Source organism: Ptychodera flava, chromosome 13 (assembly GCF_041260155.1).
Source record: "Ptychodera flava strain L36383 chromosome 13, AS_Pfla_20210202, whole genome shotgun sequence".
NCBI lineage: Eukaryota > Metazoa > Hemichordata > Enteropneusta > Ptychoderidae > Ptychodera > Ptychodera flava.
In genome coordinates this window covers 12,336,716-12,353,082 of record NC_091940.1, presented here as the reverse complement: position 1 = coordinate 12,353,082, position 16,367 = coordinate 12,336,716, and the positions used below count along the sequence as shown (strand labels likewise).

The following is a 16,367-nucleotide window of genomic DNA, read 5'->3' as shown; positions in this document are numbered from 1 at the left end:
TGACTTGGTTCATACACAGTCTGTTAATTTCATCTTTTATTAGCAATTTATACAAACATTGGTAAGATACAGATCAACATTCTGAATAAGTAACAGATGTACAATAGACTGAATCGGATGGGTGGATCATCACACCAATCTCTGTGAGCTTTGTGTATTGAACTACCCTATACCGCTGCCTTGTGGATAGGCAGTATTAAGGAACGGTGATTGATTATAGAATCAATGGCATAAAGATTCAATTCGTAATTGTTGAAAACTATCAGTTGAAGTGAAATTTAACATTGCACAGTTGTAGGGACGTGAAAAAAAGCTTAAGGAAGAATGCGCCTCGGTATCAGACTCGGACTCAAATTCTCACAATATCCTTTTGGCCTACCACTTGTGGGAATTCATTTTGAAGCTTATGGAGTATTTTTTTATTATCAAATATCGGTTAATATTGGGTGTTTTGTTTCTCTAGTACCAAACTTTGCATGGTGATCCCCGACTTTTATTTTTGATTATGAAAGAAGTGGTTTAAGGATTGCTTGAGGAAAGTCTGAGCAAAAGTTTAAGTCTTTCATTTTCATGGCGCATACAACCTTAACACTGCAATTTAGTGCTATAGTTCTGAGTAGATTTCCTGTGTACAAGTTGTGGATAAAGTGCTTTTGAAGCTATTCCATTATCTATACCATTGTACGAAATGTCCCCGATCTTGAATAATTTGTTCATCTGTTCATGCAATTCAAAATTCTGTGTAAATGTGTTACCCAGTGAAATGTGCCATGTACAACATTGGCAAAGCTATGTGTCTGGCATGCTACTCTGGTATTATTTGACGTCTCACCACGAGATCTTAACCCTTCTACATCAATCCAGCTACCCCTGTTTGCTAAAAATTGTCAAGTTGTTTTATCCCAAAAGTGTTGAAGGGGTTGGCCATGTTGCTGTCAGTCCTCACCAGAGAGCATACTGCTACACAATACGTGTTTCACCTAAATAGCAGAGTTGAGTTTCTAGGGAGGGGTCGTAGGAACTGCTTCTTAGGGATTTTCTTGTTTACAAACAATGTATTCCATTCATGATATATGCATATTGATATGCATCACATCATCATAGCTGCAACATTTAAATTTTACAATGTAGATTATGACAAACATGTTTTACCTTTCATCAATCACCAAGGTACCTTGGTACAGTGTTTACATTGGTCATATGGGTCCCATATGACCTTTGAGTGTGGTTTCCACGACTACTCTTGCTGTATATTTCAGGTCAGTCACACTTTTCATACCAAATGCAACTTTTTGGCCATCATAGCATAGATATCGGACTGGCTGTGTATTTCAGGTCATGTCACACTTTTCATACCAGATGTTACATTGCACCACTTTTTGGCCATCATAGCATAGATATCGGACTGGATGACATTGAGTCAAGGTGTAGATGTTGATAACAACAACTTCCAGTTACATTTACATTTTCCCCTTTCTCATTAAATTTGCATATTTGCATATATTATTAAATTTGCATATATATCATTAAATTTGCATGTTTATTAAATTTGCACATGTATATATATATATATATATATATATATATATATATATATATTATATATATATGTGTGTGTGTGTGTGTGTGTGTGTGTGTGTGTGTGTATTTATATATACCTTTTCTGATTTAGTAATCTATACTCAACAGCCTCTTTCGAAAAAGCATGTACATCATAATTCTACATCACACAAAAATTACTGTACACTACATCAGTTTGACTGTCAAAATTGTTCTGCTCTGAAATTATTATTTAAAAAATCACACAATTTTAAAAAAATTCATTCCTCAGTTAGGCAGGACAGTCCTAAAAGTATACTAATGTACGAAACATCTATAAAAACTGGAATTTCATTAAAATGATAAAGAAAATTACAGGATTGGGTCGAATGATGAACTCGGGGATGAACTCCTCACAGAAATGTTTTGCTTTTTTCTGGATATCATTTTCTTAAGCATTTGAAATATTATGTGCTATTCTGACTGGGATAATGTATTCTCATGACAGGTAATGGCTAGCCAATCAGCAGGCCTCAAATTAAGATCACGTGTCTATCTGTCCGACAAGTACACTACATTGTACCGTTGAGAAAGTTCTCGAACATCAGTAGGGACTGACCAGGTTTCCACTGCGGTACCATGTGACCTGCGCCCTTCACGGTCACGTAAGTCAGACGGTCAAATTTGTGATAAAATCCAGCCACTTGGTTGTTATAAATCCACTGCTGTCGTTTTTGTGTCTCCTGAAGAAAAAGAAAAAGATGGCGATAAAGTCAAAGAAAATATCAAATCAGGCTGCAATCGGCAATACCACATTCCATGATTTGTATCCAATATGTATCATCCAACCAGTACACATACTATGGATGCAGCTTTATTCGTCTCTCCTGGCCCTATGCCTAAATTTACTTTCTACAGTATTTAAGTCTGTGTTACTGTCAGAAAACATACAGTTTACTCATATATACTAGTATGTAAGCGTTTGACTTCTAAGAACACATCTAGATAATTAGATATTTAGGCTTTTCTAAAGTAATTATGATAATATGCATGCCATAAAAATCCAATCTTTTATCTTCGTCTTCATCCATACTGTTCTGCTATATAATTGTAGCACAACCATAACAGAATCAAAACTTCACACTTACTTTAAATCAGCGATGGAAAACTGAATAAAATGTAATCATTGCAGACTTTGCTTAAATTGAAATAATAAGTGGCACTTATTAATGTAGTTATCTTACATTGAGTTTCAGAGATTCCACAAACCACTGGTCGCCGAGGAAATTGCACGCCATATCGGTGTCTCCGTTGTATACCATGCCTCTGTACTGCGTCAGCAGGGATTTGAATTGGTCGTACATAGATTTGTAGGTCGTATGGTAGTTATTACCGACCTCGTCACTGAGAAGATAGAATGATCAGGTCTTAGTTTGATATTTTGCGTCCGATTTGCATGTTGGCGAAAAGTATTTAAAAGCTAGCCCCAAAGATCAACATTAAGGTTGTAGGCGCCTCGAAAGTTAAAGGCCTAAACTTTTGCTCAGACTTTCATTAAGGAATCTGTCAACAATTTTATTTCAAAATACAGAATAAAAATCGGAGATCACCGTGCAAATTTTGGTACTAGTGAAACAAATTACCAAAGATTTACCGAATCTTTGAAATTCAAAATGGCCGCCGTCCTTGTGTTTATTCTGTGGAAGAAAATAAACTTTTCGATTTCCGGAAAACTAAGACGGTAAAAGTTTTTCTGATACCAAGAGCTTTAAAATTGACCCCCACAAGAGGTAGATCAGAAAAGAATTTGAAAAAAGTTTGAGAGTCCAAATATCTGTCCCCGAGGCGCATTCTACCTTAGGATAATGAGTTCGGGGAAAGAGATACTGCCATTACACATAATTATGGATCACGGGGTTTACTTTGTTTTCATCATGAAAACAAGTTCTTCTTCTGCTAAACATGCGTTAAAATCAGTAGCCTTGCAAAGTAGTCCAGTGTGTACAATATGCAGTATTGTTATTGTCAAATGGTCAAGAAGGAAATATAGGTCAAGTTGCTATAAAAAAAAACATTGGATATGTTTAAGCACTCTTTTAGGATGAGTTAACAGGCTGCACACAATGCATTTTGACATGATTTGGGGAGTAAATTAAAGAAATCTACTTTATAGGCAGAACAAAGACGAAAAATACATCAAAAGTTACCGCTGATTGACCGTCATCATCGCTGTGGACTGACCTGTTGATGCGAAAGGCAAATTCAAAAAAGACTATAATCACTCTGCCTGAACGTACCTACACATCTCCCAAGATGGTACACTTTCTGGTATATGCAGCGCTTTTCTGACATCCGGCATATTCAGATACGAAGTAGCTGCGCTTACGTTAAGACACGGAGGAACGCTTTTCAGACCGTTCTTGCCAGAGTTGACTGTAGGAAGTCCTGTGACGTTTACCTGAATGATAATTTTAAAGGAATGATAATCGTTGTCAGAGAGAGGACGAAAATTCACCGATTTGAAATAAATTCCCTTGTCGTGAATCAGAACCCGAAGCCTCGCTATAATTCTATAAGATTACCAAATCTCACAATATTTTGGTTCTAACGTAAACCCAAAACGTATTCAGCGTCACGTGCTTCCTAGTAATACAATGTTCCATTATAGCAATTTACAATTATATCACTTGTGACATTGGTGGACAGTTCACTCCCCTCCCCCCCGGACAATTCATCCTCGGTACACTTATCGATCGAGAAAAACGCTCCTCGCTTTCTGGAGGGCCTATGCTTAAACCCATCCCCTCAGCTAAGTGCCAACATGTGTATGGGAAATGGCGTTAACCGCCTTGATGTTCATGTGGTAAACTGTGTCGTGGTTCATATTTTTTCTCATAATTACAGTGTAACTTTTGTGTCGATATGGAATTCCGATTTGTGACCATATCGTGACATCAATGTCATCAGTCGGACCCTAACGGATGGAGCTCAGACATCACATCTGTTGGTACTGACAAAATAAAATTGGGAATCTGTGTTGTTGTTATTGTTATTATTATTATTATTGTTGTTGTTGTTGTTGTTGTTGTTTATATTCATTTTTTCCATATTGTTATCATTGTAAGTACATGTGCAAGAAAGTTAATACTGGCCCTCCAGTTCATTCGCATTACCTCTGTGAAAATGTTGTGACCTCCTACACACACTCCCCTCTATTTCCATTTTGTGCACACACATATATGAACAAGGTAACTCGGGAAAACAGGGAGACTGTTAAAAGTGTAACTTTACAAAAGATACGAAAAATAAGTGAAAGCTCTTGTAAGTCAGGGATGGCTAGACTTGGCCCCAGTCGCCTGGCTTTTCTCGGCAGCTGTTACTGGCTGGCCAAGCCAAGGCGTTCACCCCTACAACTTAGGGTGCCAGTCTGGTGAAGTTTATTCCTTCTGTTTTGATATTAAATGCTCACAAACTTGGACCAAGTCTAAAGGATGGCCAGTAATAATTTTAACGTTATTGTACAATGTGCTGGCCACGGCAGTAACGCATAATAACAAACATTATATATTTATTGCCTGAATACATGGGTTTAAATTATGTGCCGGAGAGCAGGTGACAATTTGCCCGACGCCAGGAGGGCAAATTGTCTCCTGCTGCGAGGGCACATAAACCCATGTATTCAGGCAATAATATTTGTATTACATGCCTCTTCACAGTCAATGCTATTATGACATTTAGTTCCATGCAGAGCATTTTCAAACAATTTTACCATTATCGACCAGCATCAAACAGATTTTAACGAAAATCAAAATAGAAGTGCGAGCATTGATATTTTACATCTGGCATTAAGCGTATACTTTGACGTCGAAAATGTCGAAGGGCTTCACTGGACCGGGTAACTATCGAAACCGGTCAGTACATCGTTCACCAGCCCGCTAACTCTCCGGATGTTCCTATTCAAATCAATGCACTGATTTGCACTCACATCAAGGCATATAATAAAACAACACCAGATATCTTAGATTTATTGTGTCAGGACTGACACTGGGCCTAATTTTCTGATACCCTCTCTATGATTAAATTCGATTTATGTTACCTTTTTCGTCGGTCGTAGTTTTGGTGGATCGAATTTGAAGAATCGGAACAGATTTCTCATGTCCCTCAAGTATCTCGTTGCGTGCGGTGGGATACCCCCTGCACAGTCCATGTACAGTGCATATGTATTCAAACCGATATCATTTATGAAATGATTTACTTGGTCCATCTGAAAGAGTCAATAAAGTTGCAAGATATGAGGGATCGACTATGAGGTCTCGGGAGGGATGGCCCCGAACAGAGAAAAGCTGTTTACAAAAAGTTGTAAAAAAACGAAAAACATTGCTATGAAAGACCATAAGGGACATTTTTGTGAGGAAAAAAAATACTATCTCTGTGAACGAGATACTATCATTGATATGCACGAGATACTATCTTGTGCGCACCAGATACTCTCTCGTGGCCACGAGAGAGTTTCTCGTGCACACGTGATATTATCTGGTGCGCACGTAAAAGTATCTGGTGCGCACCAGGTACTTTTACGTGCGCACCAGATAGTATCTCGTGCGTGCGAGATAATGATTTTTTTCTCACAAAAAATGTCCCTAATGGGCTTTCATACATTGCTGCGTATCATGGAAAAAAAATTCACATAACTCAAAACTGAAAGAGGTCTAGGGAAAAGCATGCAAGTGTATGATCAGAAAATTGAAAAATCTTCAAACGGAAACATGATTGCATGTCCTTACTCTAACCATAGACAGTAGGTGTTTCTCTACTGTCTATGCTCTAACCAACCCATCTATAGGTGTAATGGCCCATTCCTTACTTGTCAGAAATATCGCGAGATTCACAGGTTCAATAGTTTCATATGAATAAATTATATAAAACTACCCATTCTCTCGCCTATTTTAACAGACATATATTTCAACACTTTTGTAGAGAAAAACTTGTAGTAAGTGACGCTTGCTTATTTTTTTTGTGTTCCTTTTCGAAACATCTTCACTACGGGTTGAAGAAGTGTAATTTATCTTGTACCTTCGTTCATGGATCTTTCTGCAGCAGAGCTACATTATTCGTTGACAGTTTCTTCTTGGGTATACTGCTATCAGGGGGATATTTGTATTTATTGACCTGATATACTCACCGCAATGCGACAATTCGGATCCGTGTTGTCATGGAAATTACACACTCCTTTGCTGCAACAGTAGTTATTCAAGTCCGCCCACAGACTTATTAAAAAAAATACAGAGTGACAATTATCAAAATACCATCATTACTTCTGTGTCGATATTACGAAAAAGCGTAAAATGCAAAATTTTACCAAGCGTAACTTAGGCTCAATACTTTCATCATGGACGCCCCGCTCCTACCTTCACAGCGTTACCTATGTACTGGTTAAAGAGATAAGGTCACCTGTTCCAATTTTGCCATAGTTACTATGGAAAGAGAAAATCTAACCAATCACAGATTTTAAGCGGGTGGCCGCTTTTTAAAAACAGCGCCCTCATATGGGCATTTTTAATACCAAGGAACGCCCCTTTGACCATATATGGGCATATTTAGATTACAGGTGCCTATGTACTTGTTAATACAGATAAGGTAATCTTTTTTTAATTTGATCTCATTGAAAGTAAATTCCCACTGAAGAGCTTTACAACAACATTGTTGATGATGATACTTGACTTGATGATATAGGCTACTGATACATAAATTCAGAATGAAAACCTAACGACGTCATCGTGCCAGGACCACCTGACACGTAACCCCTGTCACAGTGATATTTGTGTGTAGGTTTCATATAAAGTCATGCCACATCCATCGTCAATGCAAACCTATTTGCAACAAGACGAATCATATCATATAGCGGGATAATGTTTAGCCTATATACCTATGGAAAGCCATAACTGACTTAAGTGGTCTAATATCATGGTATGCTGAATGCCCAGCACAATATATTGAATGCCCAGCACAACATGATATGACCACTTAAGTTAGTCATGGCTTTCCATATACACCAATTTCAAGCAAGCGCATCTTGACAAGTACATGCAAACCCGAGTTCCCAAAGGTTTTACTATATATTTTGTGGATAGGCTTTTGCATCGAATGTGTTAATTTCACTGATTAAAAATAGTGTCCGAATCAAACTTCTAAAAAGATAAACATTGACTGCCTTTTTTAAGGAGGCACCTAAATAAACTATTTGTCTATGCATCCCTGCAACTACCGTCTGTCGGTGAATGGTCGCACTAATAAAATCATGAATAGAGAGCAAGATATGCAAAAGTATTCAAACATCAAAGAGATGTCACCATTCACATCCATGTCTCATAAATACCGATGCAACAGTCCAGAGAAAAAAGTGCCAACTTGAATTTGCGACTGATTTTGTCTTTGTTGAAATTGAGCAAGAAAAGTATCCAACGAAATATATTGTGAGTAAACATTCTCACAGAAAGGTCAAAGAGGCGTTTATTTGACCGAAGTCTATAGTGTGTATACTCACTCGTCCCCGAAGATGCCGTGATAGTAACTGAAGTAGACGAGTGAATTGTCGTTGAGTTCCCAGCTGAGGAGACCATTGCCGATAGCAAAACCCTACAACAAAGGCAAATGATGCAGCCTATGATACTTATGTACAGTGGACAATTTCGCCGACATAAAATTCTAGCAGAATCATGCAATGGAATGCCATACAGAAAGTGTGGCGGGTGTCTTCTTTACATGTAAGACTATTCCATGTGACCCTAACTTCAAATTTACCTCATATACCTACCTAATTTTTACTGTCCCCGGTCCCCAGTTAATCCTATACCTGAGAGTGACTGACCCCTCCGTGTAACATCTGTCATGAACTTTTGACAACTACTACTGCTCGGGTCAGGCACAGAGTAAAATAAACTGTCTGATATTACTCTGTGGGTCAGGTAATGTTCACAAGTACATAAGTTTTGAGTTTGTTTCTTTGTTTGTTTGTTTGTTTGTCTGTTTATGGTCATTCCTTTTTCACATTGTTTTCAAATCAATACCTATAATCTTATTGGGTTTACGTCTGGTGCATCTCCAAAGCATCCTGATTGCAACCTTCATACCAATTTTGCACTTAAATTATCACGTGAAAGCTTTGCGGGAGCCAGTAACTTTACTTGGCAAAATGCTTGATATACGACAATATACATACATATACTGATTCTGTACATTTAACAGATATACTAAGTATAAGCTTACACATAAGCATACAAAAAAATGCACAACTCAACTGTAGTGTACACTTGGTCGATCCGCAAAGATCTCCATTACGTATGCTCTTGTTCTGCATAAATATACGTTACGTATACAAGGTATTGATATATTCCCCTACAGATATACAGAGACGTTACGCTGTTATGTGGTGTTCCACACACGTCAATAGTTCATATACTGAACGCATATCAAGCATTTTGTCTAGCTTTAGAATGCTTTCTTTGACATCATCAAGAACTGCAAGTAGTATTAAAATTGTCCATGTCAGTCCCTGTCTACGTACAAATATAAATCATAAAAAACACACACCTTAAAGTTGATCGTTGCATTTCCATCCATGACCCTGACAGACAACGTTGGTACGTAAATCCCTCCATAGCTTTCGCCCGTGATGTAAAACGAGTTGTTGACAAACTCCGGAAATTTCTTGAAGAACGACTGCAGGGCCGCATAATTGTTCAGCGATGTCTACAGAGAAGTAGAAATAATAATAATAATAATATACCCTAGAGTGCAATTTATAGTCCGTCCAGGTTTTTTTCTTCTTAGAGGTTAACTCCGATTTTGCTAGACTTTGTCAACTATAGAGCAGTTGGTTAATATAAAACTTTTGCATTTCATAGAGAAATATGACTAAGGTGCAGCTGCGAAAACAGAAGTACAAAATCATGAACCAGCCAGCCAAAGTCCATAAAATATTGCTTTTCTGATTAAATCTAAATACAATTATTGCACAATCTGTGGTAAAAATATACAACCAGAGAAGCCATAAGGGCGATATGCGTTATACATTTGAATAACACCAATTTAACTTTTGGTTTTTTGACATATTGCGATTGAACATCGGTGCACACGATGGGAGGTGCCGTGTCATTCGTGGCATTAACGTTTGGATCAAGATTACCTCGTCATCCGATGTAGTATAATTTTTGTCATCGGAATAAGAGAATCCAACACCAGCTGGAGCTTCTAGAAAGATCACGTTGGCAACTTTGTTCCAGCTGTATTCGTTCACGTAAAGAGTTTTACCATCATCGTTGACCTGAAAAACAGGACACATAGATTAAATGAGCATCATTGCCACGTCATACGCTAGGTTCTGTGTTTTGGGTTCTCTGTAAAATATGGATTTTCCTCGTTATGATACGGTTGACCATCGTCAGCGGAGCCGGGCTAGTTTCTTAAGGTAGAACGCGCTTCGGGGACAGATATCCTGACTTTCGAATTTCTACAATTCTTTTCTGATCTAGCACTTGTGGGGGCTCATTTTAAAGAAAGAAAAACTTACACCGTCTCAGTTAATTTCCCCCATAGAGTTAACACAGGAGTGGCGGCCATTCTAAATTTCAAAAGTCGAGAAATGTTGGGTTATTTGTTTCGCTAGTTCCAAACTTTGCACGGTGACCCCCCCCCCGATTTTTATTGTTGGTTTTGTAAGAGAATGGCTGAAAGTTCAAACCAGGAAAGTTTGAACAACAGTTTAAGTCTTTCACTTTCGAGGCACGTACTACCTTAACAACATATTGGTCGATGTAAAGACTCAATGACGTCAACTTGTTGTGTAAACACCGTAATACCCAATTCATGGTTTGACAATGTCTTGATGCTGTTGTGACGTTATATTGGACTCCTTTTCGTCATGAAAACTAGAGCATGGTATGACATGAATATTTAACACGATATCTAAAGGGGTGGGCCATTTGATATCCTGGGGCAGGGTCTGGAAGATTTTCGGAAAAAATATTCCCAGCAAATATCACTGAAAAAAATCCGCGAGAGAAGGCTTGACAAAAAAGGTGGGAGAGTGAAAAAAATGTACCATGGATCAGGTAAATGGTCCACCCCTAAGTATTGTTCTATTCTATGAATCGGCTATCATTTCCTCGCACAGATTTGGACACTGAAGTTTTGTTCAGTGTACTGAAAATTAATAACACATTTAAGTGTATTATCAAATTAAATGTATGGTTATTTAAATATATTTATATATGTTTGTGAGTCTGGGTGCTGTGTGTTGTAAAAGTGAAAGTCAATGCATGTTGTCATCTCAATTGACTTTCGATTTAGTTCAGCTTTTCCTTCCTCAATGTTAGCGTCAAACAATCCAGTACTCTTATCATGCGAGGACAATGCAAATTAAACTGAAGTACACGTTACAAATGCTCCGAGTCAAACAAATTCTAGCTTCAATCTGTACATGCTGTAGTCAACTGAAGGTTTTGCTTTTGAAATTGGAAGACAACAGGGAAACAAATCAGACAAAGGTATAGACTTTTTGAAGAACGTGCTTATCCCCCTTACATGAAAAGGTCCTAACTCAGAGAGAAACCCATCCAATGAGCTGCAGCCTGGCCCGCCATTTAACCATAACACTAGGGGGTCGTCTTTAGGGCTGTTCTGTGATTCAACGAACCTGCAAACGAAACGAAAATGAAATTATAGTTTTCTTGTCACTTTTACTGAATTCACAACATACGTCCTATATTTCTTGAAAATTGTTCGCGTGATTCGAGTATATCGTCATCGTTCGATGTATCATATGAAACTATATACTCCCCATTATTGTATCATCAAAGCGTCCTCACGTGATGCGACCATGACTAATGTTTGACCTTAAATGACCTCAAAATAGACACCCACGGAAGGTATACAAAATGCAACATAGAAGTCAAAATCTTTCATTTTATATTTGTTCAGTTCAATCGACTTCAACATAATCAATAAAGTCCAGGCGGTCTTTCAACCATTATTTTCTGATTTTGGTGAAAAAAAGTGGTGCATTTGTAGCCAAAGCATGGAATCTACCTACAGGTTATTCGCAGAACTTGAACTTAAATTATGTGAGGAGGACTTCTTAATATTGGTTTAAAATGCACATCTGAACATGATCTTGTCTTCAAGTGTATGATGCATTCATATTTTAGCCATTTTTAGGCGACTATCAATGACTGGCAAAAACATTGTCAGCTACTATGATCTCCATTGCAGCAGTCCATACAAAGAATAGGTACCCTTATGGAATACAATAGGTGATATATTAACACGGACTTACCAGTAGTGCAGCCGTTTAGAACCAGTGGCGTTGAGATAGCCAGAATACTGTTTGAACGTGGGCTGCTTGCTCAAACCAGGAAGTGACTTGATTTCGTCTGGGTTGTCGGCCTCCACAAATATCATAAAAAATACACAAAAAACAACAAAGCTCAGAAATCCTGGCGATAATTTGTTCGTTACCATGTTGATTAAGGTAATCGTCCTTCCAGGTAGAGCCAAATAGGGAAGGTGACACACACACACACCTACTTAACTTGTCGCTCATGCGCCTGTCATGTGACTTTTGCAACTGAGGTGATAACCTTTATCCCGTGGTCCCTGACAAAGGGTGGTTCTATTTTTCGGTTGATGTTTGGTCGTCTGTCGAGTTGTTTTCATATTTACAAGTCCGACGAAAGTTTTGCGAATGATGATGGCAGCTGCTATGTGCTTAGCTCTCAATAATCCATGCACCAAAATTGTATCGGTGATGTTTTTCGACAGAATTATTGGTTGAATGATCGACAAATAAGGAACAAACAAAATGAGAAGCGGACGTTGCACCATACGTAGTTAACTTTCGGTAAAAGTGTATTGTACTGTCAATACTCAAATCCGGCTACACTTTTAAATGGCATGTGGCTGTAAATTTTGATTATTTTTCCGCCATTTTTGTTTTGTAAGTCAAGTTCTTGTCCTACTCCCCAAGCATGGTAAACACCCAGTATTGGCTTGTCAACACAATGTCTATTCGTGTAAAGCGCACCGTTATTCTTTACATTTGAAATTCTCTTCTGGACCAGAATTCACTGAACGGTGCAGTTTACCCAAGTACAGGCTGCATTGACAAGCTGAATATCTCAACATACAGATTAAGAAAATATTTTAACAGTGAAAACAAAAAAGAGAAGTCACATCTACTAGCCCCTTCAGCCAATGTGTGAATAGGTGTGCGCATGTGCGTAGAATATAACACGAATGGTAAGTAAAAGTGACCAATTTCAGTCAGTGAACAGGTTATTTTCATGTTCAATGTTTTGATTGGTATTTCACTTCACTTATAACTTCATTGACTTACGATATTTTTTTATGGCGCCTGCAGTATCACAAATAAGTTTCATAGTGTCACTGGATTGGGGCTTAAAAGTGCTGTTTGTTTTAAAGCTGTCGGTCGCAATGTTTCTCTCAATCTCAAAAGTTGGATTTCTTAATGAGACAGAGAAACTGTTGCCAAGTTTTTTCTTTTCCGAAGGTTGAGTTTACATTTGACGTGCAGAGTATTAGCAATACTTCGTTCAGATTTAGAAGAAGTTCGCAATATCATCGCCATCTGTCATCAAAACAATTACTATAGTATCATGAAATCGACATCACGAGTTGATAGCGCATCCGCGTTCAGTGTGTCCGTGGGATAGACTATGTTAAGTTTTTATGCCGATAGACTATAAGTTAACTTTTTATGTCGCGTCCTTTTTATTCGGAATAAAACCATTATGTTTAATTAACTATTCAACTTATCACAGTTGCCTGATTCTTTTTTTGTGGAAAAGTAATAATTTTAAAAGCACTTATGCACTCACTCCTTCACATTTTTGCTCACGTGTTTACACACGTGAGCATATGTCGCAGCGATGTCTGTGTGTCTGTGTGTCTGTGTGTCTGTCTGTCTGTCTGTCTGTCTGTGTGCTCAATATCTCAAAAACGGCTCATCAGATCAGAATCAAATCTGGTACATAGATTAAGTTTGCAAATGGCAAGAACTGATTAGTTTTTGGTGGGTGTGGCTTGCTTACTTTTTGCTCATTTGCATAATTAATGATTTTAGAAAAAAACGGCTATACATTTGTTACGAAGGAAATTTGTTTCTCAGAAAACTTTCAGTATGGTACAGAGTTCAGTGTGTAACAGTTTAAGTGAACCTACTCTATGAATTTTACGTAACTTGACTTCATGAGAATCCGGGTAGACCAAGCAAGTTTGTGGTTGATTTATGACAACGAGAAGTGGAAGATCTTACAGAACCAGATATGAACTGTAAATGCTCACGTGTTTCATTATATATTGAAGTTATGTGTAAATTTGAACCTTTGCCACATGTTTGCAACTTCATTGAAATTATTATGATCAACATAATGAACTAATCACCGCTGATTAATTCTAAAAGGTCATGAAGTATACAAATATGTAATTAGCTGAAATAAAAATAATTAATTTCTTTGAGTACTGTCATTGTATCACAATATAGCATGTGTAATTACCTTTGGTCAAGTCCTTCAAGCTCTATATGCCAACCGTGAAAGCTTGTTAGCTATTTATGCAAATTATGAATTAGCTGACATGAAAAATGCAAAATGACTTTCAATACTGTTATAACCTGGTATAATGATCAATGTACACAGCATGTTTCGCCAAATTTTATCAAGTAAATGCCAGTATATATCCCTAATTTGGAAGGTTCATTAAATATGCATATTGGGAATTGGCTGAAAAAAATGTCAAATGACTTTCAATAATCTTGTATCATAGTATCTTTAATGTACATAGCAAGTTTTGCCAACTTTGGTCAAGTCAAAACAGATAAATATCGCTAATAAATGCGGGATATCGGACCGCAGGCGGGCGAAGATTGCATTATAAGCGCGCCAACCCAAACTCACTGCATGGACATCACATTTACGAAATCGAAGTCCAAAGTCAACTACGTCATTGTTAGAATAAGAGAGGTTTTCCATCACACGGGAGCATACCACCACAAATTTGCACAGATGGCGTTGCACTGGCATTGAAAAAGGGGCATGGGAGCATGGGAACGCGGGCAGTTTCCCTCGCTATGGGTAGGAAATGCATTGAGCAAGACACACTTCCGGGTTCGCAAAAAAACGAGGATCCCATTTACGGGGCGCTCAAATATAACTATTTGCTGTGATACATAGCAGAGGCGTATATGTTTGTGATGCTGAGAATAACATCAGTAAATAAATGACGGGTTTTAAAAGTTGACGTTTTTTGCGATGAAACAGACTTCTGAAGGTAGCTCGCTTGGGGAACACGTCATCCCGGCCGCTGTCCGCTTTGACCCCAGTAATTCACACTGGTTTTGGTCGGCCCCAGGTACCCAAGTCACTTCGACCCCGTCACACTTTTGCCTACATGTCCACGGAGACGATTCAACATGTTCCACAACAAAGCCAAGACAAAAATTGAAAATATCAATAAAATGGCTTCACAAAGGCTGAAATACACGATACTCGATGAAGTATGAAGTTTATGAAATGAAATCAAAATTGACAACACAAGTGTTTGTCTCGGGTAATACCACTTGAAGTTGAACTATTCTACAGACTGTTTTTCCAAACAGTGCAGTATTTGTCAGTGACAAATTAATCTTTGCAATACATTTTTTGCGATGAGCTGGAAATTTGATTAATATCGAGTTAATGTACATAAATATTCCGTTATTTACTGGGACACGTTTATTTTCTCGATCCGCTATCTGCGGACTACGTGCTGAAGTACATTGACTGTTCATGTCAACGATCGCTCCCTCTGCAGAGTTTCTGCATCCCGTTCAACAACGCTGTACCTCGATCCCGGGGGGGTAACTCCCATAGATGGCTATACGGGGAGGGTCCGCGCGAAAGGGGTCGTTTTTTTTGCGCTGTTTGGTATCAGAAAGGGTATACTTTTCACGAGGTGTTGGTATGAGAAAGGGTCCGGTTTTAAACACAAACTGACATTTGTTAAAAAATCATGCTGTCAACACTGGAAACCCATGTATCTACATCCCAGATCTACCATCAATATTTCCGATCTGTCGGTTTGACTGTACCCCTGGTACGCAAGGCGAGTGAGTCGTATCTGTATACGTATGGTATTGTGTGGTATCAGATAAATTCTTTGTTTGCCGTCCGCGTGCGGGTAGGTTTTTGGACGAAATATGAAAAACAAACACAGATCGTATGCTCGAAAATACGATGCGTTGTGTCCTTCCTTTGTCGGCAATGACGCAGCAACTTACTCAAATGTCTCAAAAACGCAAATGTCGTACGATCGTTTCGATACAAATCAGATTACCTATCGCAAAGGGGTACATCAACCGCTGTACGTAAAGTGTACATGTGCACCTCCTGTTGTAGTGGACTGCAGTATACCGTAAGTGAAGATCGATCGACCGTTTCACAAGTTTATTTCTCCCTCAAAGTTTCCAAATCGGCGGAAGTGCGCTGTATTGGCTTGGTCTCCATACAAGACGGATCGAAAACAATTCTTGACTGCTTTAGCTTCGAATAAGGAATGGAACTGAATTTCCATCAGCTTCTGCGCGATCCGCGATTGATCACGAGGGGGCAAGCAGCCCGGTGGTGGGGCAAGCAGTTACCGCCGGTGAAATGTTCGTTGTTGAATGCTCCAAATAGTTCGTACGCAGTATAAGTTGCTTTCACTTTGAACACTGTTTTTGTGCTATAAACGATGTGGTCATTTTATAAGTCCGGATTAGAATTCAGTTTTCAAAA

At 38.4% G+C, this 16,367-nt stretch overlaps 1 protein-coding gene across 1 annotated transcript; it reads right to left on the bottom strand.

Moving 5' to 3' along the window:
* Positions 1-1,752: 1,752 nt before the first annotated feature.
* LOC139147444 (lysosomal protective protein-like) lies at positions 1,753-12,164 on the bottom strand. The gene is made up of 10 exons (XM_070718552.1): positions 11,873-12,164; positions 11,122-11,233; positions 9,725-9,862; positions 9,130-9,288; positions 8,084-8,175; positions 6,722-6,806; positions 5,636-5,803; positions 3,837-3,997; positions 2,784-2,943; positions 1,753-2,282 (listed from the first exon to the last, which is right to left on the bottom strand). Exons 1-10 carry the CDS (start codon positions 12,055-12,057, stop codon positions 2,112-2,114), a joined length of 1,431 nt encoding a protein of 476 aa, XP_070574653.1. The 5' UTR covers positions 12,058-12,164; the 3' UTR covers positions 1,753-2,111.
* Positions 12,165-16,367: the final 4,203 nt, after the last annotated feature.